Source organism: Mus musculus, chromosome 4 (assembly GCF_000001635.26).
Source record: "Mus musculus strain C57BL/6J chromosome 4, GRCm38.p6 C57BL/6J".
Classification (NCBI taxonomy): Eukaryota; Metazoa; Chordata; class Mammalia; order Rodentia; family Muridae; genus Mus; species Mus musculus.
The window spans coordinates 141402662-141427985 of NC_000070.6; the positions used below are offsets into that span (position 1 = coordinate 141402662).

The 25324-nt window shown below is 53.7% G+C and overlaps 2 protein-coding genes across 6 annotated transcripts; one reads left to right on the top strand and one right to left on the bottom strand.

Annotated features, from left to right (window-relative positions):
* Positions 1–1695: 1695 nt before the first annotated feature.
* Positions 1696–13394, bottom strand: Clcnkb (chloride channel, voltage-sensitive Kb). 5 transcript variants are annotated; one of them, XM_011250307.2, is made up of 20 exons: positions 13276–13347; positions 12535–12641; positions 11784–11912; positions 11224–11352; positions 9531–9670; positions 9082–9159; positions 8929–9007; positions 8722–8847; positions 8033–8117; positions 7855–7956; positions 7081–7165; positions 6665–6838; positions 5915–5984; positions 5645–5755; positions 5143–5356; positions 4428–4561; positions 2611–2699; positions 2391–2474; positions 2092–2178; positions 1696–1971 (listed from the first exon to the last, which is right to left on the bottom strand). In XM_011250307.2, exons 2-20 carry the CDS (start codon positions 12632–12634, stop codon positions 1924–1926), a joined length of 2064 nt encoding a protein of 687 aa, XP_011248609.1. In that variant the 5' UTR covers positions 12635–12641; positions 13276–13347; the 3' UTR covers positions 1696–1923. The 5 variants fall into 5 exon arrangements, with proteins under 5 accessions (XP_011248609.1, NP_062675.2, XP_006539130.1 ...); NM_019701.2 differs by having other exon boundaries at positions 13287–13327; XM_006539067.3 differs by lacking the exon at positions 6665–6838 and having other exon boundaries at positions 13287–13366.
* A 4723-nt stretch (positions 13395–18117) lies between these two features.
* Hspb7 (heat shock protein family, member 7 (cardiovascular)) lies at positions 18118–22649 on the top strand. The gene is made up of 3 exons (NM_013868.4): positions 18118–19319; positions 19840–19973; positions 21218–22649. Exons 1-3 carry the CDS (start codon positions 19124–19126, stop codon positions 21395–21397), a joined length of 510 nt encoding a protein of 169 aa, NP_038896.2. The 5' UTR covers positions 18118–19123; the 3' UTR covers positions 21398–22649.
* The last annotated feature ends 2675 nt before the right edge of the window (positions 22650–25324 follow it).

Below are 25324 nucleotides of genomic sequence, written 5' to 3' on the forward strand. Positions count from 1 at the left end.
ATTGCAATTGTGGATATTTTGACAAATTAATGTCTTCATTCCATGGACATGGGATGCCGTTCCACGCTGGGACTTTCTCACCAATGTCTTCCACTGATATTTTCTGATTTCCATCTTAAAGATTGTTCCATTCTCTGATCTACCTGACACTACCTCAGGAGTGCTGGGGTTAAAGGCGTGTGCTACCTGGCTTCCCATCTGGCTTTACCTTTTAAAAAATAAAAATGTAGCCGGGCGTGGTGGTGCACGCCTTTAATCCCAGCATTTGGGAGGCAGAGGCAGGTGGATTTCTGAGTTCGAGGCCAGTCTGGTCTACAGAGTGAGTTCCAGGACAGCCAGGGCTACACAGAGAAACCCTGTCTCAAAAAAAAAAAAAATTCTAGATTTTTCTTTAATTATCATTTGTAGGTTTGTGAATGTGATTGGTTTCCTTCTGAATAAGTTTAAGTGCTTCAAACAAACAAACAAACAAACAAACAAACCAGGAGGTTTTCTTTTCTGTTTTCGGTGGAGCAGGACTGGAGACTGGACCCAGGTTCTCACCCGTGCTAGACAGACATTCTGCCCCTGAGCTGTGTCTGCAGCCGGCTTTCGCTTTCTCGTGTGTGAGCTCGTGCGTGTGTCAGTATGCGTGCCCACGTTCGGGGAGACACTGGTGTCAGGTGTCTCCCCTCAGTCTCTCTCCTCTGACCTTTTGTGTTTTGTTTGTTTTTCGAGACAAGGACTCACCATGTTGCCCTGGCTGACTGAGAACTTGCTATGGAGACCAGGCTGGCCTCTGTCTTACAAGTGCTGGGGTTAAGGGTATGAGCCACCACCACTCAGCCAACTAGCCAGCCTGCTTCCCTCCCTCCCTCCCTCCCTCCCTCCCTACGTCCCTCCCTCCCTCCCTCCCTCCCTCCCTCCCTTCCTTCCTTCCTTCCTTCCTTCCTTCCTTCCTTTTCCTCTTCTTTTACCACCTTTCAGAACTGTTGATTCATAGATTGGGTGTAGGAGTGGGGACCAGGTCAGAAAGAAAGTGAAGGCCGTGGCCTTTCTGAAGACAAGATTCCCCATGACAGGAACGCCCTCTGGGAACAGGACATGGAGCAGAGGCGTGAGTGTGGGTGTGGAATCTAAGTGAAGTGGAATGGCAGAGGGCAGGGTGTGGGTTCAGCAAGGCAAGGTAGCCATTGGTCATAGTGGCAGGGCATGGGCATGGGCAGGCCTTTGAATTATGTGTGGCATTTGAGGTGCAGGGCATTCAATATTCAGGGGGTTATGAATAGATATCTGGGTTGGGGTACAGACCATGAAGTCGTTTGAGGTATTGGGGTGTCCTGGACTTACATATAGGCAGTCACCTGATAGCTATTCATGCCCAATTACAAAGCCCATGGCTGAGTGACCCATCACATTGAGTGGGAGGGCTGGAGAGCCCAGTGGTCAGGTTGGAGCTGTCTGTTGAAGAAGATGAGCTGTGTGAGGCTGGCCTCGCTGTACCTGAGTTGAGGGCGAGGAGGGAGAGGACAGATCAAATCTGCAGGCATGAAGCTGAGTCCTTCGGGGTCACGGATCACCCTGTGTACATAGTCTGGAGCCATAGGAAAAATGGGATGCCTTGATGGCCATGGTGTAGAAGGCTACTCAGAGAGGAGGTTTCCCCTACCCCCTTACTCTGCACACCCTTAAGGGAGGAGAGGGGACACTAATGGCTCCAGACATCAGTTTTATTTTTCTCAGAAGCTCCTGGTTAGCAGCAGGCAACCCCAGAAGTCACAAGGGTCACAATGTCTTCATTTACTCTCAGCTCCTTCAGGGATCGGAGTGTGAATATGGAGCGTTCTTCTCTGCTGAGTGGAGATGTCTTGCCGGGCTGAGAGATCCCAGATCCATGGCAGCTGAGCAGCTGGGTGCCAGGCTGCCGACCCCCCCCAGGCTGACTCACTTGGGGGCAGGAGGATTGGTCAGGGTTGAAATTGCTTTCTTCAGCTATGACAGAGAAACAGAGGATAGTGGGGGCTGGGAGGTGGAAGGTTAGAGGAGGCGAGGCTGGAGGGAATTCGGTGCCCCCAACTCCTCAACGTTGCCCAGCCCTCAAGACCCCAGTACCTCCACCCACGATACAGAGCCCACAGCTCTGCCTCGTGACGTCACGAACAGCGTCTGAAGGTTCAGCAGCTCAAAAAGGTTGTGTGTCTGCAGAGGGGTTGAGAGGAAATGCTAACAAACCCCTCTGGCCGCATACCGTAGCCTCCTTGCCTGGTGAGCGGGATGTAATGTGAAATATGACCACGAGGGGGAGCCAGAGTCCACGTGAGATGCTGAATGAGGTCTCTGCTAGAAGGGATCATACAGCCTTCCTCATGACGCCTCCACCTCCACCCCACTCTCTCTAGTTCTCTCTTTACCTCATGCAAGGAGGTCTCCAGGGACAGCTGCAGTGTCACTGGCTGGGTGGGGCAGCCATTAGCCAAGATATCCTGGAGACAGGGCTGGGGGTAGGGCAAAGGACAATTGGGACCTGGGCCAGCCACCAGCTTCTAGACCTTGGTCTCTGAACTCCTCTAGGTCAGCTTCACAGCCCAGCTCACCAACTCCATCCTGTCCCCCTCTGGCAGGAGGACCCACCTGCTGGCCTGGAGCCCAGGAAGCTGGCTCAGTCTGGAGGGCTTGCACCAAGTGGGTCCTTTTTACAACGCCCACCAGGGTCTGAGACTCTAACATTCAAAGAGAGAGGGACGCATTATGAACATAGATCATTATAAATGTAAGTCATATTCACTGAGCACCTACTATGTGCCAAGAACATGCTAGGCGCTCTGGTGTCTGAGGAAACTACACTACTTGTGTGTGATCTGTTAGAATTCTTACCACCCAGCTTACAGAAGAGGAAACTGGTTATCTGGTGGGTTAATTGTTACTCTATACCATTCAGCTTCCATAATGACATGCCAGCTGAGTGCAGCTGGGTAAGGCAGCCAGTGGGCCAGCAGATATTCTAAGACACCCTACCCCCAACCCCACCACATTTTAAGAGGTGGAAGCTATGGACATTAGCCTCTTGACATATCGGTGTCACAGCTGGGCTGTCCTTCTTCTCTGTTTCCCTTGCAGTTGTTTAAAATCTGAGTCAGGTCAATGGAAAAATGATCCCAGAGGTACACTCCAATCTGAGATCCTACTGTGTGCCGGGGCTAGCGTGGATACAGGGAATAGCCTGGATGCATGGAGGGAGTTTCCGGGCATCTTGAGAGTCGTAGGCATTCTTCCCATTCTTCACTAAGGATCCAGCTTGATATTCTCTTTCTCCATTAAATAAAACCCCAGGGACTAGGCATGGCTATCACTCAGTAGCGGAGGGCTTGCTTAGCATGTGCTGGCCCTGAATTCAGTCCTTGCCACCACAGACACACTTGGTAACCAAATGCTACAATAGAAGTGTCCCTCCCTCCTTTAATAAACCAGTGGTTTGTTTCTAGGGTAGGCTGTGGAATCTAGTCAGGGAGATGTGCGGAGTCCAAAGCCATTCTTGGTTCTAGGAGGTGAAGCCTCTTGGAAGGGCCATCGCTATGTAAAATAAGTAGAAAATGTGTTTGCTGTGATCTCTCCCATTGGTGAGAGCGAAGTCCCTGACGTTTGGGTGGCAACCTATGATGGCCCTTCCTACTTTCCACACAAGGACACTGCCGGTCATAGAGCCCAAGAGAACCACAAGGTTCTTTCCCTCATAGGTGAGTTTATTCTGCTCGCTGTGGGGCATATGGGTGACCTTGGTTGTTCATGTTGCTCACGGCTCAAGTGGTCTGCCCAAGGGCAAATGGGTCACAGGCCCCAACAGTGCTACCCTGACTGAGTGTGCACCCTGCCTTGTTGGCACAGAGGGGACACACGGATGGACAGGTGCTCCGGGAGCTTCAGGTAGCTCCTCCCCTACCTGGGCTATCTCCCTCCCATAAGGACCACGCTCTGTGAACTGGAGAGGGGCGCTCGTTAGTCTCTCTCTGAGACTTAGCACCATCCTTCTGCCTTTAAAAGGATGAGCTCATCTTGGCAAATGGAACAGCGGGGGGGGGGGGCGGGGGAGGAACACTCAGGAATGTGAAGAGTCAGCCCATGAGGCTTGGGTCCAGGAATCCAAAGAGCCAGTCCCAGGCAGTCTTACAAGCACCTCTCATCTTTTTCATTAAGCACATCACCCCTACTTTCTACTTTCTCCAGAAGTGGCTATTGGGTCCATTTTCTCCACGAAGAAACTGGAGCTCAGAGAAATTAGGAGACTTGCCCTGGGTCACACAGCTACCAAGTTGCAGAGTCTCGATTAAGGGACAGATCTAACACCCTGCTTGCCCTTGCTGCCCTGACACGCGGGGCCCTTAAAGGGAAGCAGGGGGAAGCCCAAAGCCTCCTCCCAGACAGCCACTTTCTCCTCAATGGCTGTGGAATACCTGTAGTCTCCACCAGGGGGTACTGGGTCACATCTGTGGAGATCACGACTTGGATCACTTGCTCCAGGGGCATGTCCTTGGCCAGTGTAGTGAGGGCGCAGTTCATGAAGTGACCCACAGTTACAGAGTGGGAACTGTGGGCAGAGGGAGACATCAGTCAGGCCTGGAAATGGGATGATACCGGCCTGGGGCAAGACAGGGTCATCCCAAGGAGCCTTGCTGGGAGAAGACCTGTGAGTCCCAAGGATGGGTTTGGTTCAGAGGAACCCATAGGTTCTAAAAAAAGAAGCGATGGGAACCACAGCTATCTAAAGACTGGGAAACTGAGGATTGTTTGGAGCTGGACCTTGTGTTCAGTGACACTTGGAGCCTTTGAGATGTGCCACTTTGGGACCAAAGATACTAGGGTACAATCCGATCAAGGTGGGGTCTCTGAGCCCATTTGTGGGACAGCTACCAGGAAGCCATCAGAGAAGGGGAGGGAAAGAGAGGGGCCCCTCCTGTCTGTTGCTCATTTCCTATCAGCCTTGCCTGACAGAGACTTAGCTTCTTCATCTAGCTCATGGGCTGGGGGATGTTGTGGGGACCAGAGGGCGGGTGTGTATCAGCCCTATCATCCTACAGTTCAAGGTCAGCTGTGATGGGCTTTTCCAGGAGTCCCTCCACCCCCAACCACCCTGGGCATCATCACACCATCAGCCAGCCCGAGGCTCACCCAATCTGTCGGCCACGGATCCACGGCAGGTACGGCAGTTTCTTGACAATGATGGTGCCATCGTAGAAAGAGGGCTGGAAGCTCTGAGAGATGGCGTTGGCCGCCAGCACAGCCATCAGCACAGGCAGTGCGTGAACGAGCTGGCCCGTTACCTCAAAGGCCAGCAGTGCCGTGGAGAGGGTGTGGGTCACCGCCCCTGAGAAGGCAGCAGCACCTGCAGGGACACAGCCAAGGTGGGGGGGGGGTGTCCCAGGCCAGGAGCCAGGCTCCCCCAGAGGGCAAGGTAGGCACAGTGCGACCGTGGTTAGGCTCAGCAGTGCACAAAGAGCACACACCACAACTGTTGGAAGGTTCTAGCCTTGCCGAGAGGAAAGAGTGCAGAGCACGTGGGGGATGGGAAGGAAAACGAAGAGAAAGCGGGCTTGGGGGTGGTAGGGCTCAGGGAATAGACGGGGCCTACTGAGGAGGGGGGGACCCACCTGCTGGCCCCAGATACACTCACCTGCCAGAGCATAGGCCCCGGGCATGATGGGATTGACCCTGCCTCCAGCCACAATGCCCTCTGGGAAGGCGACAGATAGAACCTCCCCAAAGAGGCGCCCAATGACAGCTCCTGCCACAGATTTAGGATGAATGAAGCAACCAGGCTGACCTGACCCCTCAGGCCCTCATCCCGACCCCATCCCCGGTACCACTTTGGGAGGGAGATGATACCGGAAGTCATGTCCTATGCCCCCCAAACCCTCTCAGACATCCAGGACTCCAGTCTTACCATAGATAAAGATGGGCAAGAAGTATCCAGCAGGGATGGGGATGGTGGTTGCCAAAATCAGCATCCAGAACTATGGGGGGGGTGCCCACACAGCAAGAGTTAGAAGCAACACAGGAGGACATGGGCAGGGGGCGGGGGAGGTTCCTAGAGAAAAGGGTGCCCAGGCTGGAGCCCACGGCAGCATTTGCCTCTAGAGATGAAGGAACCAAGCTGTAATAAAGCACCTACTGTGCGCAAGCACATTCCAGGTTTGTCACTCTCTTCTCTCTCAGCCTGCTCTTTAAGATCAACTATCCCATCTCAAAGAATGTAGGAAGGGGCAGGGTAACTGCTTTTGCACTGAGCCTGACCACTTCAGTCTGGTCCCTGGAATCCACAAGGGGGAAAGCAACTTCTGCAAGTTGTCCTCTGAGCTCCACATCGCACTGTGGCACACTGCATACACGCGCACGTATACACACACACACATGCACACACGTGCGCGCACACACACACACACACACACACACTTGCACGCACATGCACGCATACACACCGATTTTTATAAGAATAAGGGAAGAGCCTGGTCTGCATAGTGAGCCTGAACCTCTCGGATGAAGGCAGGGAGGGAGAGAGTTGAGGCTGGGAGGGTCTCTGAGGTACACAGTGAGCCAGGGTCAGATCAGAGACCTGGACATAGGAGGGGGTGCTCCAAGCTTTAATTCAGAAAGCAGCCCCATCTCCCCCAGGACCTGCCATGACTCTGCCCACCTTCATGACCAGGAAGAAGACTAGTGTCCCAAAGACAGTCAACTGTGGGTGACACCACTCCAACCACAGCTTCTGGGGATCAGGCTCCGCTGCCCAGGGTGGAGACGAGTTCTTAGTCATCAGTGCCCAGGAGTTGTTGTCAAACAGTGTCTCCAAATGCTCCGACATGGACAGCTGGGGCCGAGGCAGTGGCAGGTAGGTCAGCATGCCCACCTCTGTCCCATTGCCCATCTGAGCTTTGGCTACAGTAGCCCTCCCCGGCTAGGGACCCTAAGGATGGCTCTGCCATGGTGCAGCTACAACCTCGTGTGCTGAAAAATGACCCATGGGCATTTTCTTTAGTGGGTTTTGAGGGACAGCACGGGGACTACAAATGGGGGTTCCCCACTGCTATCACCCAGCTCTGTTCCCCTTACCCGGGAAGCCATGAAGTGGCCCACACCAGGGGGATACGTGATGGAAGCCAGGACCACAGCAGCCAGGGCTGAGTACAAGGGTTTGCTGTGGGAGAAGGGAAGTTGGAGTTGCCTCTTCTCCTTCCCCACAGCCTTGGAGTTCACCCTGAAGAAAGGGTACAGAGAAGGAGAGACAACAGCAAGGGAACTACCAGGTGCTCCTGACCCCGCAAAGAAAGAGATAAAGTGAGACCTGGAGACCTGATGGGACTAGAGGCGAGATGAAGGCAGAAAGAGACCGGGAGGGCTGGTGAGATGGCTCAGTGTGTAAGAGCACCCGACTGCTCTTCCGAAGGTCCAGAGTTCAAATCCCAGCAACCACATGGTGGCTCACAACCATCTGTAACAAGATCTGACTCCCTCTTCTGGTGTGTCTGAAGACAGCTACAGTGTACTTACATATAATAATAAATATATCTTTAAAAAAAAAAGAAAGAGACCAGGAGGAAAGCCAAGCCAAGCCCAGATGGGCCTTGCTGGCCTAGATAATAAAGCAAGTATGCAGGAGATTGAGAGGAGGGGGCGCAGGGCTCAGAGAAGGGCTATGGATTGGAGGGACACAGGGAGGTTCATTTTCACAGAAGTGGAGCCGTGACTGCTGGACCTGACAAGGGGCTTCATGTGAGATCAGACAGGTAGCACTTTGGTGGGTTAGTGGAAAGAGGGGCTCTGTGAAAGGGGTGGGACTTTACGGAAGATCGAAAGTGGGGTGCTCCCTGAGGGGGTCCAGCCCACCTGGTAGCCAGCAGTTTGGAGGTGAACCCATTGGCCTTGAGGAAAAATAAGAAAGTCCGCTGGCTGTAGTTGTACCCGCAGCTCAGGATGCCACAGATGGCCCTGGAAGTGGAGGTGTTGGTGAGGCCACCGCCACCTCAGGTTGAAAGTAGCTTTCAGGGCTTAAGGCCCCACTCACCCCAGGGCCACAAAAAAGAAGATCTCTGGTAAGTCAAAGGGTATGTCCACTGGAAAGCTGGTCTTGTAGATGGAGGTGATGGTCTCTGAGGAAGGAAGGAAGAAAGTGGGGATCCTGTGCCAGCCTTCCACACCCAGGCTCAGAATAACTCGGGCAAGGATGGGGGTGGCTTCTGACCTAACCCCAAATTTCCCTGGAATTCTAGGCACCGCAGTGGCTCTCAACCTAAGAATTTTGACTTCTTTGGGAATCACATATCAGACACCCTGCGTCTCAGATATTTACATTTTGATTCATAACAGTCACCAAGTTACGGGCTGGGGAAATGCCTCAGCGGTTAAGAGCACTGACTGCTCTTCCAGAGGTCCTGAGTTCAAATCCCAGCAACCACATGGTGGCTCACAACCATCTGTAATGGGATCTGATGCCCTCTTCTAGTGTGTCTGAAGAGTACAATGTACTCATATACATAAATAAATCTTTTTTTTTAAAAAAAAACAGTAACCAAATTACAGTTTTTAAGTAGCAACCGAATATTTTTATTATTCAGGGTGGAAGCATTGGGAAGGTTGGGAACCATTGTAGAAGAACAGAAGAGAGGGGAGGGTGGTCTGAAAGGAGATGGAAGGATAAAGGAGAGGAGTCACAGAAGAGAGAGGGTGGAGACTAGGTCCCAATATGGTGCTCACCCTGTTCATTGTTGAAGACTGCCAGGAGGTGGAACATAAAGGCCCCACAGGTGGCAGCGAAGAAGCCCCTCCAGTAATCCCAGACGGAGAAGTGAGAGGACATGACCTCGATGCTGAACAGGACACCTAGGGGACACGCGTCTCAGGAGGACTTCTATCCCCCTGGCTGCAGGACACGGGAGTACAGAAGGGTGAGGGAGCTCTCACCGCTGATGGGAGCTGCGAAGACCGTGGCCACACCCACTGCTGCTCCTGCGGCCAACAGTTCCATTTCTTTGGTCTTGCTCTGGGAGGAACAGCATCCTGGGCTTTGATCTTTTATACCCGTTCCCCTAGGAGACCCAAGCCTGTGCCCCTCACCTCAGGTTCCCCGACGGTCTTGGTGCGCACGCGGCCCAGGTAAGCAGCGATCATCACGCTCAGGTGCACGAAGGGACCCTGCAGGGGGCGGCAGTGAGGCGTTGCTGGGAAGCTGGACCCTACCTTTCCATCCTTCCTCTTTCCCCTCCCCTTTCTCCTCTCCTCTTCTTCCCCTCCCCCCCCCTTCCCTATTCTCTTCTTGCAACACCACATCCTCCTTTTCTTTCTTCTTAAGGCCTTCGGAAAGAACAGTACAAGCCTCGCGCAGGAATGGCCCAGCATCAAATCCTTGTCCTAGCCCTCCACTGTCCCGAGATATTTTTTGTCACATTCCGGGACCTGGATGTGTTTCCCTGAGACTGGGCTTCCAAGGCTAGGCTGGCTGTGGCATGGAATACAGAAGGCAGGGTGGGGCGACAGGATGAGAGGCGGGCCCTCCATGTCCGTACCAATTTTCCCAGGAAGATGGTACTGCCTGTGGCCAGGGTGCAGGAGAGGCCCACCACCTTGGCCCCGAAGTTCTTGATGTCTAGGTAGTCCTCCAGGACCACTCCGGTCAAGATGGTCTTCACCTCAGGGATTCCAGACCCTGGTCCAGGTGGGCAGAGGACAGAGGGAGATAGAGTCTGCGTTAATTCTTTTAGCGCCTGTGTAACAAGCACTTGCAGGGCACTTTCCAATGGACCAGGGGGAGAGGCTGCTTAAGATTCAAGAAATAAGCCGGGCCGGTGGTGGCGCACCCCTTTAATCCCAGCGCTCAGGAGGCAGAGGCAGGCAGAACTCTGTGAGTTTGAGGCTAGCCTGGTCTATAGAGTCTCAGGATAGCCAAGCTACAAAGACATCCTGGTTTTTAAAAAAGATTTATTTATTTAATGTATACAAATACACAGTTGCTGTGTTCAGACACACCAGAAAAGGGCGTCAGATCCCATGACAAATGGTTGTGAGCCACTACGTAGTTGCTAAAAATTGAACTCAGGACCTCTGGAAGAGCAGTGGGTGCTCTTAACCACTGTGCCATCTCTCCAGCCCAGAGAAAACCTGTCTTGAAAAACCAAATAGATAGATGTAAAGATAGATAGATAAAATAAAAATAAAAATTCAAAGCAGGGCAGTGGTGGCTCACGCCTTTAATCCCAGCACTTGGGAGACAGAGGCAGGCAGATTTCTGAGTTCAAGGCCAGCCTATTCTACAGAGTAAGTTCTAGGATAGACAGGGTTATACAGAGAAACCCTGTCTCGAAAAAAAGAAAAAAGAAAGAAAAGAAAAGAAAAGAAAAGAAAAGAAAGGAAAGGAAAGGAAAGGAAAGGAAAGGAAAGGAAAGGAAAGGAAAGGAAAGGAGGAAGGAAGGAAGGAAGGAAGGAAGGAAGGAAGGAAGGAAGGAAGGAAGGAAGGAAGAAACTCACAAGGCACAGGAAACTCCTGAAACTTACAGGATTTACAAGGTTCCTGCCCAAGGTTGTATCAGCAGCAGCAATAGCAAGGAAGAGGCAATGTTCCTACAGTTGGCAGAGGCCTGCCTTTCAACAGTTGCCATCCATGCTGGGATGGGCTTTTTGGTGATTCAGAGGCCTACTGTAACTCACTCCTCTTCCATGCTCTGTAAGCCCAATAAACTCGTGGCTTCATTAACCTGGACTTTGGTGGAGTCATTGTTTTGGTCTGCGGTTGGCACTTTATGTCATATAAGTGCAGATAAGCACAGGTTTGTGTCTCCTCAGGGAAAGTCACAAAGCAGCCTCATGCTCCGTATGGATTCATAACAGCCGCCAGAGGAAGAAACTGGGGGTCAGATGGGCCTTCAAGATTTCCCAAACTCCACTGCTGTAGCTGGAGGCAGCTCTAGAGGCTGAGCAGATTTGGCTACAGTCCTGAAGGGGAACCAATCCTTGCTGGCCCAGGGGAGCCCAGGGAGGTGGTATGGAGCTGGTGCCGATCGGATCCCCTTCTCCCCGTCTCCCTGTATGGCTTTGGGTAAATGGCTTGTCTCTCCCAAGCTCACTTCCCCAGCACTAACGTGGGGTTACTGTCCCCTGCCTCCTTCCTCAAGCCACACAGGATGTATAAAGCTTTGGACCCTTTAGTGACTACAGGACAAGACAGGTTGTCCATGGTCCAGAGACCAGGTGACCATGACTCACCTCCAGAGGATGGTGTGATGCTCTGTGAGAAGCCGGAGGAGAAGGACAGAAGAGCCACGGGGTACACGGTCCAGGAGAGGTACCGGAGCAGGTGGCCATCTCCAATCTCCCTGTACAGCCACTTGTGTGCTAGAGATGTCCAGCAGTCAGGAGCCACCCAGAGCCTCAGCCCTGGGGGCAGACACTATGGTGCCCACTTACAGACTAGGAAAGGGCCCAAGGCCACCCAGTGAATAGTGGGGGAGAAACTGTGACTGGGTTCAAGGACCACTGAGCTGAGAGCAAGGTGGGAGAGAAGGAACAGAGGTGGCCAAGCTTAGAAGAGAGAGGTTTCACCCTCTCTGTGCAGATGTGATGACATGGGGGTTGGGGGGTAGACCAGCAAGGCACAGAGCTTGCCTAAAGGCACACAGCAAGTCAAGAGCCAAGTAAGGGTCAGCTCCAGGCCTGGCCACTCACAGCCTTATCCTATCCCACTGCTCCCAGCAATCCAGTTGATATCCCAGCCATGTATAGGAATCCCATCGCCTGGAGCCTTGTGCATGCCAGGGAGGCCTTACCTCTGACCACGCGCCCAATAGTGAAGTTCATAGCATAGCTGATCAGAGCCATGAGCACCCCGAGAGCCACCAGGAAGTACCAGTCCTCACCCACACGGAAGAGCCGCTCTTTCAGCCACTCTAGGCCCCCTAGACAGGACACTGCTGTCACAGCTCCTTCCCTGGGGTCTGCTCAGGCTCTGGACAGGGAGGGCCAGGCCAGACAGGGTAGAGACCGCAGGGCCAATGATCAAAGTAATGACGAGGGACTCTGCCTTACATGAGGATCGAGCATGGTTTGTGGCAGGTACGTGTGGTGGCACTGTGGATACCATGCCTGTGGCCCTGCACAAGGCCTTTGACCTTCCCTTCCATCTCCTCCCACACTGGTGACCACACTTATGAGTGGTTTCATGGAAGACCTGGGCATGGCAGCTCTAGTGTGTATTTGGGTAGGGGCTGCATCCTAGAGAGCACCCCCCATCACCAGCTTCCAGCCCTGCCTCGAAGCGCACCTCCTCTGACTATGCCCCCACCCCGCAGCCCCCAGTGCCTGGGCCTGTACTCTGCCTCTTTCTGGGGCCCCTGCTTTCTTTACTCTCTGGCTATAAAGACAGATTCAAAGTGATGGGTATACAGACTCTTCCGCCAAGCCACCCAAGGGTGTCGTCTGGGAGCAAACTAAAACAGGGAGGTTGATCTTGGGCCTGGGGGGCAAGGCTGGTGTTGTTCCATGGGTCTCTGCAGGGGAGGGATAGGCGGCAGTTCTTACCCTGGATGTTTCTGCGGATGCGTGGGCATGGCCCCCAGAGTTCTTGCAGTGGCACTGGCTTCTTGGAGGCGCCCTCACGAAGCCCCACTAATTCCTCCATGGTTTCTCTGAGGACAGGTGGACAGTTGCTTGGTGAGCCACTATGTGCCTGTGCCCCACTGCTAGGACATTCCAGTGTACTCTCTCTTAAGTAAAAGGGAAAGCTGTGGTCTTGTGTGTTGTGTGTATATGTGTATTATACACATGTGTATGTGTGCATTGCTGTGGGTAAGCTGTGTGTGCGTGTACACGTGTGTATGTGTGCATGTGAGGTGGGTGAGCACTCACTCACATGACTCATGGGGATTTTGTGTGCATGCATGGTATCTGGAAGGCTCTTCTATGTCTTACATGCAAGGTGCTACTTCTGTGTGGTGTCTTTCTGTGTCTGCATCTCCTAAGCAGAACTGCTCCCTGGTTTAACTCCTATTGCTATGCCCCTGAGACAATCAGCCATTTCCCCTGCTCAGAGTGCAGGGATGGCCTTGGCCCTGTGCTGTCCCGTCCCCATGGTCAGCTGGGATGCCCTATGGCCATCCTTCAGAACTCTGTGTTCCTCAGGAGGCCAGAAGACCCCAAGTCCTGAATGTGGTCTTTGGGGCCAAATGCCTCAGGTCCCACACCCTCCCTCTCCGTGTCTGGCCTGGCCCTGGCAGATGCTATCCGAGATCCGTGCCCCCCCCCCATCCCCCGAGCACCCACCTGCTCCTCACCTGTCAGTGTGCCCTGCTGAAGCCCCAACAGGCCCTCCTCCAACACAGCTTCTTTGTTTGTAACTCCTGTACACCTGGACAGGTGTGCCCTCCACCAATCAACACCCTCCCCTCCCCTCCTGGGGTTAAGGAAGCCATTTAGAATGTCCTTGAGAAACTGGCCAGAACTCACAGACTGACCAGGAAGCTGCTGAGGAGTCAGGAGGGGCTGTCCCACACGAGAAAGCAAGCGGACTACGGAGCATGCTCCAATGCTGCAGGTCCCTGGGGACTCCAGGGGTCTGAGCCTGGGAACAGGAGCTGCTGAGCACTCAGGTTAATCACGGTCCTTTGCTATGGCTGAGCCTCGGGGTTTAGGCTCTCAGCTCGATATGGAAGCGGGTTCCAAAGTAGGAGAGGAGAGGGAAAGAGGGGGGTTCAACAGAAGGCACCTGGGTTCATAGTAATAGGGTCACCACTGCTGGCTTACCCACAGTGCTCAGAACGGCCCCAAGGGAAGATGGTCCATTATCCTGTTTCAAAGGAACAGCATCTCAGAACTGCAAGGCTTCTTGTCCAAGATCACAGAGGCCAGCTGGAGTGGTGGCATGTACCCAAAACCACTGCCACTCAGACCCCAGCTGCTGAGGGCCAGAGCCGGGACTCCCACCTTGGTTTGCTGGACACCAGAGTAGGCACACTGTTCTCTGAGCTCACATTGACAGTCTCATCTTGTTCAGGGGTGGAGAGGAAGGCAAGAGTGGTGAACTGGAAGGGCTGGAGGCTGCCAGGGCTTGGCAAGGAAATGAATGAACTTTTAGCATCTAAATCTCAGAAAACTGTGGTGTGTGTGTGTGTGTGTGTGTGTGTGTGTGTGTGTGTGTGTAAATATGTGTGTGCCTATGTGTCTATGTATGTGTGTATGTATATGTTTGTGTGTGTGTAAATATGTTTGTATATGTGTGTGTGCATATATATGTTTATGTGTGTGCATTTGTGTGTTCGTGTGCATGTGTCTGTGTGTGTGCCCACACACATGTGCACACGCATGTGAGCACTGTTCTGCCATTCAGTATGGCCTCTGTATGCCTGTGAGTTGAAGTAATGACACCACTTTGCCGATGCTTGATAGAAGGTCAGAGAGATGTCATCTCTTACCGATGGTCACAGCAGAGGCTGAACTCGGGCCCAGTCTGTCTTCTGTCCCATTTCTGAGCTCCCAAGGTTTTAGTAGGGCAGTGGCCACAATATAGAGAATGTGAACTCAGTGCCACTTTTAGAAGATATGGGGGCTGGTGATGCAGCATGGCTAGTAGAGTGCCTCGCTAGCACGCGTGAAGCCCTGAGTTTGGTTCCCGACACTGCCTGAGCTCAGTGAGGAGCACATGCCCGAAGCCCCAGTTCTTGGGAGGCAGAGGCAGGAGGGTTACAAGTTGATGCTCATCTTCCATTACAGAGCAAATTGGAGTGAAACCTGGTCTGTGTGACCCTGTGTCAAGAAGGAGGAGGTGAAGAGGAAGAGGAAGAGGAATGGGGGGGGGGTAAATTCCCCTCTCCCCCTGCTTCTGCAGTCAAAGCTGCCACTCTTCCAGTGACTGGTTAAAATCCAAGACTCTTAACTGCCTCTAACCCCAGTCACTTCAAAATTGGAGTGGCTATGTTTTCTATGATGTCAAAGTGGGTGGGAGCCTACTGTTCTGCACAGCCAGGGCCACCCTCCCCTCACCCATCTATCAACAGATGGTTAGCTGTTCTGTTGACAACCCAAACATGTCTCCAGTACTGGGCAGCTAGCTAGCACTAGCTGACCACACATGTCCACACCCTACTGGGAGCACCAGGAAGCTGAGACAGGACTGCCAGGGTAACACCCTCTTAAATGCACTAACCCTACCTGCCATTCCCCTACCCCAAGAAGGCCTTCCTCCTAGCCTCAGTGCCAGGAGCCACAGAGGCAGCTACCGGGCTAGGACAGCTCCGAAGCCAGAGAGGATCTGTCACCAACTCCTTCCTCACTCGGGTCCTTGGTCACTTCTGTCCCATGAGTCTTGCGGCATGGCTTGCCTGCCTCATTCACCTAAGTTTCCCAGGCCCAAACATCACCCAAGAGGTGTTCTGTAAACAGATTCCTAACTCTGGCCTTCAGGCTGGCTGGAGCTGAGGGCAAAGAATTCCTGGTCCTCAGAAGTCCATTCAGAAGTAAGTATGTATATATGTATGTATGTATGTATGTATGTATGTATGTATGTATGTATGTATGTATGTATGTATTAAATCACCAGGCTTATTTTTTAAAGATTTATTTATTATTATACACAAGTACACTGTAGCTGTCTTCAGATGTGCCAGAAGAGGGCATCAGATCTCATTACGGGTGGTTGTGAGCCACCATGTGGTTTCTGGGATTTGAACTCAGGACCTTCGGAAGAGCAGTCAGTGCTCTTACCTTCTGAGCCATCTTGCCAGCCCCCAATCACCAGGTTTATTTTGGGCTGGAGAGATGGCTCAGTAGTTAAGAGCACTTGTCCCTGAAGAGGACCCCTGTTCGATTTCCAGCCCCCCACTTACAACCATCCATAACTCCAGTTCCAGGGGATCCAATATCCTCTTCTGGTCTCCATGGGCACACAGCATGCATGTGGTACCCAAGTATACATGCAGACAAAACACTCACTCGCTTATTTTCTTTTTAATTGTGTGTCTATGTGTGGGTGAATGAGTGTAGTACCCACAGAAGTCAGAGGATGGTGTTGGATGCCTTGGAACTGGAGTTCGAGGTGGTTATGAGCTGCTGTTGTGGGTGCTGAGAGCCAAAGTCAGGTCCTCAGCAAAAGCAGTATGCTGAGGTATCTCTGCAGCCACCAGAAAGTATGCTGAGGTATCTCTGCAGCCACCAGAAAGTATGCTGAGGTATCTCTGCAGCCACCAGAAAGTATGCTGAGGTATCTCTGCAGCCACCAGAAAGAATGGGGGGAGCACCTGTGTTTGTGAAAATGCTCCCAGAAAGGAAGATGCCCCAAATGTAAGGGACTGAACCGTCATCTTTTTGGGAATTTTGATTTGGAGTATGTATGTATGTATGTATGTATGTATTGTGTATGTATGTATGTATGTAGTATGTATTATGTATGTATGTAGTATGTATGTATGTATGTATACTAATTTGTGTGTAAAAATGCTTGCCTGCCTATATGTCTGTGCACCACATGTGTGCCTGGTGCTCGTTGTGGAACCAGAAGAGGGCATTGGAGCGCCTGGATCTGGAGTTACAGAGTGTCCTGAGCCACCACGTAGCTGGGAATCACACCCTGGTCCTCTGGAAGAGCAGCCAGTGCTCTTACCTACTGAGCTACCTCTCAGCCCCTGAGGTTCTTGGTTTTTTGTTTTTGGTTTTTGGTTTTTCGAGACAGGGTTTCTCTGTATAGCTCTGGCTCTCCTGGAACTCACTCTTGTAGACCAGGCTGGCCTCGAACTCAGAAATACGCCTGCCTCTGCCTCCCGAGTGCTGGGATTAAAGGCGTGCGCCACCACGCCCCGCTCGAGGTTCTTGTTTTTGACAGTCTCATACTTGTGTACGATCCACTGAGATCGCCTTCACCGCACTCCCAGATTCTCTGTCGCCCCGCCCCTATGCTCCTTCCTGCTAACACCCCCGCTTTTATGCAAAGGTTCCTCTTTTCCCCAGGCCCCATGCAGACAGCCACGGCTTCTGTGTAGTCATGCTTGCAAGGTCATGTCATCCGCAGGTGACAGCACCCCACCACACACCTCCCTCCATCCTCCCATCCCCTCTCTGTGGTGCTCCTTGGACTTTGGAGAGGCTATTGTTTTGGGTGTTTTTCAAACAGGGTTTCAGGAATAATGACCTCCAGCTTCCTATGAAGCCGAGGCTGACCTTGAACTCCCGATCCTCCAGGGGCAACAGGCATGTCCCACCACACCCAACTATGGACCAGATCGGCTCTGAAACTCCTCTCGTCTCTGGGATCTGGCAGAGAAGCATGTCTGGTGTCAGGAGAATGACCTTGGTGACCTTTCGAGGTCCTGCCTGGCCACTGAAGCCAGCACTCAATATTTATGTGGATGACTGCTCAGGAGTGTGGGGAAAGGAGGGGGGATGGTGGGCGGGCGTGGGGGAGTAAAGCGAGCTGACACCCAGCGGCAGTGACTCAGGCCCTCAGCACCGTGACAGTGACAGCGTGTCTGCTTTTAGCTGGTGGCTCTTGTGTCCCTGGCGGGCTTCTCCAGGGGGCCCCCCACCTCTGTCTGTCTCACCTCAGTACCGGTGAGCCTCTGAAGCCTTGCCAGACACACTTCAGCTGGGACTGGCAACACAAACTAAAGTTGCAGTAGGAATCTGGGGGTTGACAGAGCCCTCTATCTCCAGCCATTATTCTGGCCCCCAGCTGTGTCCAGTCCTGTTCTCACTTCACAAATCACTGGGGATGCAGCTGGAGCCAAAGACAAGAAGGGCGGTCCCCACACCTTCAGGAACTCGCAGGTTGATGGGGAAAGACAGGTGAACCTCCTCAGGATTAGGGACTAGGGGAAACCACAGAGAGGTCTCAGAACTCACAAAAACTGTCACTCTGCCAGGTGTTGGGGGACTCTGAACAGAAGGAGCCCTGTGTGGGCTGGAGAAAGCAGAGGCTTCCATGGGAGAGCGAGAGGAGGTGGTTATATGGGGAGGTGAAGATCTGGAGAAGTGTACTCCAAAATTAAGGCATGGGCTGAGCGCTTCCCTAGGCTTCTGCCTCCTGCCCAGCATCAGAATCCGGGATTCTACTCAAAAGTCAACGGAAAAAGAGGAGATTCTCGGACACAGGGGTCTAGCACATCTGGATGGAATCCCAGCCATTCCAACGTACTTAGGTTCAGCCCACCCCTCCTAGGAGGCTGTATTTCCTGGTCTGGAAACTGGCCTCAAAGCTCCTCTTTTTGAGTTGTGTTAAGATCAAAGAGGGCTCTGCTGGGAAGAGACAGCAGTGGCCAGAGACATCGTGGAAGCCGGAGCTAAGGCACCTGTCAGCGGTCGACCTTACCTGGATGTGAAATCATGTGACTAGGACGCTTGGGCAGACACCAACTCTGAGCCTGAGGTAGAGCGAGCAGACTGTTCCCAGCAACTTTGCCCCTTAGACCTTTCGTGTTATCTGCTCTTTCCCTGAAGCTGGGCCCAACCCCACCCCCACAGCCTCAACTCCAGCCGCCAGCTCTCTTTTCCTCTGCCTCTTATGGTCCTGGGAGTGGGGATAAGGTGAAGAATCACCAGTCCCTGTGGCAGATGACAGGGGTCACCCACACGTTCTATCTCCCCTCCCTGGGCTTTCTCAGCCTTCCCTAAGAGATAGCTGGACCTGGAGCGCCTCGGAATCCCTCGGGGTACCTGCATGTATATACTCTCTCCTCAGGAGTCTAATAAGGGAGGCACAGGCCCTGGGGGGCACAGTACAAGAGGAGAGGAGGGTCCCAGGCTATCGAGGGGACCAACAAACCACGAAGTCCTGGGGACAGGCACAGGGCAGGACCCACCCCCTGCCCTGGCAGGTACAGAGGTCCTTGGGGCTGGAGCTCTGGACTAACAGTGCCAGGTGGTGAGCTCAGCCTTGCAACCCTGCCCTCCTGTGTCGGGCTGTCAGCAGAGCCGTTTCTCCCAAGAAGATTTCCAGGCCCCTCTGGGCAATGAAGAGGCCTAAATTTAGCCAGCAGACAAGGGGCTGGCCTCGAGCCCAGGGACAGTTGGGCCTTATAAAGCGCTGGCAGTCAGGGGCCCCGGCACGCTTCCGTGGAGGCCTGGACCCACTCGTTTCTCCAGCCCAGCCCCTGCCCGTCTGGACAGGGACCCCCGCTGCCTGTGGATGAGCCATCGGACCTCCTCCGCCTTCAGAGCGGAGAGAAGCTTCCGTTCCTCTTCCTCCTCCTCCTCCTCCTCTTCTTCTTCGGCCTCCCGTGCCCTTCCAGCCCAGGACCCACCCATGGAGAAGGCTTTGAGCATGTTTTCAGACGACTTTGGCAGTTTTATGCTGCCCCACTCGGAGCCCCTGGCCTTCCCAGGCAAGTGCTGGGGCTCTGAGGGGAGGGGAGGGCCACAGGTGGGGGACATCTGCTCCAGGCCATCGCCGAGCATGCTGTGGCCACCCACCTGCCAGACATAGGTGCCGCATGGGTCACAGCCATATGTGGCTGTCAAGGTAGACCTGGCCACCAAGACAGATGTGGCTACGATATAGGTGGGCTACCTGGGACCCTAGGGGTGAGATGTGAATCAAATAGTCTCATATGGCCAGTGTCATAGCGGGAGCCCTGGAGGGCTGGCGCTGGGACTGAGGGGCGGCTGGCCCTTCAGAGCTTCCAGGTCAAATTGCTAAAGGGGGAACTTGTCTGCGTAGACACAGATTGAGGTGCGTGAGGCTCACCTCACTCCATCCCTCGGGGACAAGGTAGGCTGCAAAAGTGAGGCGAGGGGCTGTTGTCTGGGAGAGTCACTCATTTCCCCAAGAGAAGAGCAGAGACCCTGAGGGTCTGAGGCTCCGGCTTGCCTGGTGCCCAGCTTATATAGCAGCCTTGCCCACAGCCCGTCCCGGGGGCCAAGGAAACATCAAGACCCTCGGGGATGCCTACGAGTTTACAGTGGACATGAGAGACTTCTCCCCTGAAGACATCATTGTCACCACCTTCAACAACCACATCGAGGTGCGGGCTGAGAAGGTGAGTCTGGCCCCTGGCCCGCCCCAGGGTCCCCACCTTTGCTCCTGCACTCTGCCTGGTCTAGCCTGGTCTCTGGGCCCTACTTTCCCCCTATCTTTGTAGGCTTCGTACCCTGATTTATGTTCCTTCCCTGTCTGTACCCAGGGTAAACTACAGCCCTTTCCCAGTGGGCTCACGGGCCAGGGACCTTTACAGTCCCTCTCCAACCTAAGGGTCACAGAACCTGTCTTTGGGGACCATGCCATGGCACCTGAGGACCCTCTAGGGATGGGCAAGGGATCCTGGGATGAGGTCAGAGAGGAACCTGAGTGATGGAGATGTAAGGGGGGTGAGGAGATGAGGACAGTCACCATGGTGGAAAGTGACCACGGTGCAGGAGGGACAGCTCCCTGGCACAGGGTAGAGGAGGTGGCAATGACACACCCAACCTGGGCAACACGGTCCATTCCTACCACATCTCTACCTCGCCTTCATCCCAGAGCCAAAAGTCTGGGTCCTGTCGTGGCACCTCCATACTGGGACTGAGGCTGAGCAGAAAGCCCTGAAGCTGAGTCACAACCACCCTCCACCTCATGTACCTTACCCGGAGTCTCAGGGTACCTAGATCATCAGAGGAGCACGGCCAGCAGCTATCCCAGCTCTTAAGCCTGTGCTTAAGGATATTCTTAAATATTCTTAGAGGATATTTATCAACACCTTCCTGCCACCCCCAAGCCTGGCTAGCTCTCCTAACTCAGGCTGGACACTGGGAAACCCTGCCAGGGGTTCGAGGACTGCGCCACTGGCCGCACGTGCCAGCCCCACATCCCAAGAGTGACTCAGCCAGCCAGCTCCACTGAACACTATGTGCTGGGCTGCTCGTGGGGGAGGGCAGGGGCCCTGATGTGGACACTCAGGGTGCCTGGGGAGCCAGAGGGCACAGCTGTGTCATCTCCCCACTATGGCTCAAGAATCTCAGACTTCCAGTCACTGCTGTGGAAGCTCAACCCTTATTGAGCCCCACCCAGCCCCATCCTATACCCAGCTTCCCTGGGGACCCCTAGAAGGCCTCTGAGTCCCTCTGCACAGCCCTGGGATCCTGGGCACCCCAACACCCCTGGCCAGATCTTTTGTACCCTGATAGCTGAACCCCTCATCACACAGTGGGGTAACTGAAGACAGAGAGCAAAGACGAGACTCTGGCTTGATTTTGGGGTGAGGCTAAGGCTAGGGCAGCCATTCCTGACCTGTCATCTGTCCCCCAGCTGGCAGCTGATGGCACAGTCATGAACACCTTTGCTCACAAGTGCCAACTACCAGAGGATGTGGACCCAACATCGGTGACCTCGGCCCTTCGAGAGGATGGTAGCCTCACCATCCGGGCGCGGCGCCACCCCCACACAGAACATGTCCAGCAGACCTTCCGGACTGAGATAAAAATCTGAGGGTCTCTCCACCCCTGGCCTCCCCCTTATCTCCTCCCCCACTGGCCTGCCGGTGAGGTCACCATGATCCCTGACAATGACCCCTCAGAACATCTCAGCCTAGGCCCCAGTCACTCCACACACTCTCAGGCCCCAGGTGGGTCACCCCTGCCCCAAACTAGGGCATCCCTCTCCATCCAACGCAGTCCAGGGACCTGTCTGCTCTCACCCAGATAGACCCTCCCTATCTAAGTTCACAATAGAGGGGCTGAGGTACCAACCTGGAGAGCAAGACGAGGGCAGAGTCTAACACAGAGTGGCGGCTTCAATGGCATTTCTGCAGGGCAGGGGACCAGAAGCCCCTTCCTGGCAAATGAGAGGCTGGCCACAAGCAGGGCTTCTGGCCTAGGTAGACTGCCTCAGGGAAGCCAGAGAGATAGCCATGACTGTTACCTTCCTTGTAACTCTCGAAACCTCAAACCCAGGGCTACCTGTCACCCTGAGGCTCTAACAGCTACATGTACCAGACAAAGACACCTGTACCTAGATGGGGTTTATTAAAATGACATGAGGCTCCTATCTCCAGCTGCTGGTGCATGAGGCCAGAGCCCAGGGCTCCTGGGTGGCTTCCCCTGCAGAGAGGGTCCTCTTTGGAAGTGAGAGGAAGAGCCAGGACTTGTACACACACACACACACACACACACACACACACACACACACACACACACACACACACACACACACACACACGCGCGCGCGCGCGCGCGCCATTGTCCTATGCCTTAAATACTCATTCCCACTGGTTGGAGCCCAATTCAAAGCATTCTAAGAGTCACAGTTAGCATCTCTGTTTTCATCAATGGAGACTGGCGTCTCTGAGCCAGTTGGATGCCCAGGTTTGTCTCTGAAGCCAGCGCTGCCTCAGCGGCTCTCAGACTCTCCCCTCTGTGTACTGGGGACACTTCCCCCCCATTCCACCTCTCCTGAGCCACATGCCCTGCTTCGCCCTAACTGCAGATGGTGGCCACAAGAAGAACCCCAAACCAGATCTCTTCTGGCCCCCAAATTCAGGGCAAAAACCCTTGTCAGCCTTAACCCTGGGGGACCTGGGCTCTGACTCAGTCTCTGCGTGTAGAATCGGGTGTAAAGGGGGAAGCTCACTGCTAATCGGGGTCCCAGGGGCCTCTACAGTCTTAGGACCCTGTGGAGGAGGGGGTGGGGTGGGGTCGTGGGAGTCTAGTCTATAACCTGTACACAATAAAAGGACAATATGACAGACTTGTGGAGACCCCACCTGAAGTTCGACCTAGGAGGAGGGACGGAGTGGATGGGGAGGACTTCTCGGCTGGGGAAGGAAGCTTAAAGTTTCCATGTGTGGGAGAGGTATCCTATTCTCAAACCCGCTTGCAGAAATCCCCGCGATTTTCTTCAAAAACGCTTACAGCACCTGTCTCCAGGCTGCCTGCCCTTCGCTTTGAATTCATTCTTTAGTTCAAGAGGAATGTCTGAGCTGGACTCAGCCAGCACTGTGTTCTGCACTGTCACAAGCCAAGGGCTACAAACGTAGCCTTTCTCCTGGATGAAGCCTCGGAGGCCCAGAGAAGCTAAGTGATTGGCCCAAGCTCACACAGCTCCGAAGATACAACCAATTGGAATCAGGGGGTAGGGCCGCTGCAGGGTGGGGTGCTGGATAGATGTAGGCTTGGCGTGTTCTGGGTGGAGGGGGGTCCCCTCGCTCCTTACCCACCCCCCAGCCCCAGGAGCTACTGAAATCAGAGTGTCAGGCTGCTCCCCAGAGCAGCTACGTTGGCGGCTGCGGTCGGAACAGGGAGGGAAGGTGGGGGCGCAGTATTTCCAGCCTCGTGAGTCACGGATTCCGCTGGGCTATTTGCAGCCCCAACACTCATCAGCGCGGGGCTGGGGTGGGGGGCGGGGCTGACAACCTTCTCCACTCGACCCCCCACCCGAGGTCAGGTTCACCTTGGCGAGAAGACCACGTCAGCCGGAGAGCCAGCGCTGGAAGGGGTACTGCCCCAGAGGTGGATGGGGTGGGGTTGTGCCACCCATCCCAGGTCTTAGTAGGCTGTTCCACACGTCGCAGCCACTGCACAGGTTCCTGCCGCTGGAAACCAGGTTCTTCTGGTCTAAGGGAGCCCTGGGCTGTCGCTCCAGCCAAGGTGACCCTGCTGACCGGGAGGGTGGGGATACGGGATGAGGGTGGGGGTGGGGTGGGGGCGGTCATCCACGAGTCTCTCCTCAGCTCCGCCTGCTGGGGCACCAGGGTTGGCCCACCCTTTGTAGACTAAATATAGATCTGGCTGCAGGTCCCGCCCCCACTGGCGAAGCTTAATTCTGAGAGCCCCATTCCTTGAGTGCCCAGTGTGAGCCAGACACCCTGGCAATCCTGAGAGAAAGATTGTGTTATCGGTTCACAAGGATAGACATGGAAGTTCAGAGGGGTCAAGTAAATGATCTAAAGTCGTCCAGCTTGGAAGTGCCATCGCTGGGACTTAAATTCTTGCCTGTGGCTCAGGAAAACTGTTGATCTGAGCTGACATGCTCCATTCGCTCCCAGACACGGAAGCCTTTACTTCTTCAGAATATAGAGGGAAGGGGGGATTCCTATGTCTTGTAACTTTGGGGAAAGACCAAGAGAAGCTGAAAAGACAGACGGAACCCTCAGAGGCCTACGAGCCAAGCCAGGGGCTGCCCCAAGCACCAGGGAATAAGAGATTAGCAAAGCTTTGGGCTTCCAAAGGCCAAAGACTTCCTCCTACAAGCTATACAGATCCAAGAGTTTAGTCTCAAAGGCAGAGTCCTGGCTGGGTGTAGCTTGGTAGAGTGCCTGTCTTGCAAGCTCCGGGTGTGGGGGTGCATGTCTGAAATCCCAGCACTCTGGGACCCAATACAGGAGGATCAGGAGTTCAGAGTTATCTTTGGCTACACAGTTTGAGGCTCGCTCGGGTTATATTAGAGCCTCTCTAAAACAAACAAACAGAAGTAGAGTTTCAGGCCTGCACTCCTTCCAGATTGTCTTCAACAGAATTTCAGCAAATAGCGCATGCCTGGTGCAGAGACGCTGACCCGTCCATTTGCTTGGCCAGCCTATGTCTCGGGGATCTAGTCCAAACTCTATGATAATGAGGCCCAGGCTCAGAGAGGGATGTTGTCTCACCCTGAGTCACACAGTAACAGCGTTCCCATAGTTGAATCATAAGTGTGGACTAAAGATCCCCAAACTCCAACCCCTAGTCTCATTCTCCTCTCCCAGACCAGCACCTCTTCTTGTGTGCTCTCTGCTTGCTTCCCAGTCAATTGCTCTTGCTCCCAAATCTGGCACAGAAAAAAATCAAAGGAGCCTCAGTAAAGAGGAGGGGGGGGGGTCCCTCCTCAGTCCTGAAGGCTGGTCACCTAGGGTCAAAATCTTGGCTTGATGCCTCTAAACAGTGTGTCATTGAGCAAGTAGCTTAAGCTCTCCGTACTCTGTAATGGCTGCAGCCACTTGTAAATAAACACACTGTCCCTAGCCCATCAGGACTTGTTCTTGGACTGATCCATCCCTCCAGGGGAAAGCAATTGAGGGTAGAGCTTAACCGCTGTGTTGCACTTCCTGGACCTCCTCTGAGAAGATGCATTCTGAGCCCTGGAGTGGAGACAGGAAGCCCCTAGAAGCCTTAGACCCCATCAATCTTGAACTTACAACAGGCCCTTACCTGGCGCTGTCTGCGAGCTTAAAACTATGTAGAATGTACAAGAACAGGTCCGTTTCCAAAAAAGTTTGCAAGTCAAGCAAAGACAGAGCTTGTGCACAGAGGAGTCTTTTATTAGAGTTTCCAAAGAAAAACCCCAGGGCAGGTAGCTATCGATCTTAGGAGGAGGAAAATGAAGGGCAAGGGGAAAAAAAAATGTGTTGTGTGAGTTAAGCCGTCCTGGAGGTCAAACACCTGA

What these genes read in the sequence shown, in the direction of transcription:
- Clcnkb (XM_011250307.2), bottom strand. Translation starts at nt 12,634, where the DNA reads ATGGAGGAATTAGTGGGGCTTCGTGAGGGCGCCTCCAAGAAGCCAGTG. An exon ending in CTTCGCAGCTCCCATCAGCG is followed by an intron (nt 8,848 to 8,928) that starts GTGAGAGCTCCC and finishes CGTGTCCCCTAG; the next exon opens with GTGTCCTGTTCAGCATCGAG. An exon ending in TCCAAACTGCTGGCTACCAG is followed by an intron (nt 7,166 to 7,854) that starts GTGGGCTGGACC and finishes CTTCTCCCACAG; the next exon opens with CAAACCCTTGTACTCAGCCC.
- Hspb7 (NM_013868.4), top strand. Translation starts at nt 19,124, where the DNA reads ATGAGCCATCGGACCTCCTCCGCCTTCAGAGCGGAGAGAAGCTTCCGT. An exon ending in GGAGCCCCTGGCCTTCCCAG is followed by an intron (nt 19,320 to 19,839) that starts GCAAGTGCTGGG and finishes CCTTGCCCACAG; the next exon opens with CCCGTCCCGGGGGCCAAGGA. An exon ending in TCGAGGTGCGGGCTGAGAAG is followed by an intron (nt 19,974 to 21,217) that starts GTGAGTCTGGCC and finishes TCTGTCCCCCAG; the next exon opens with CTGGCAGCTGATGGCACAGT.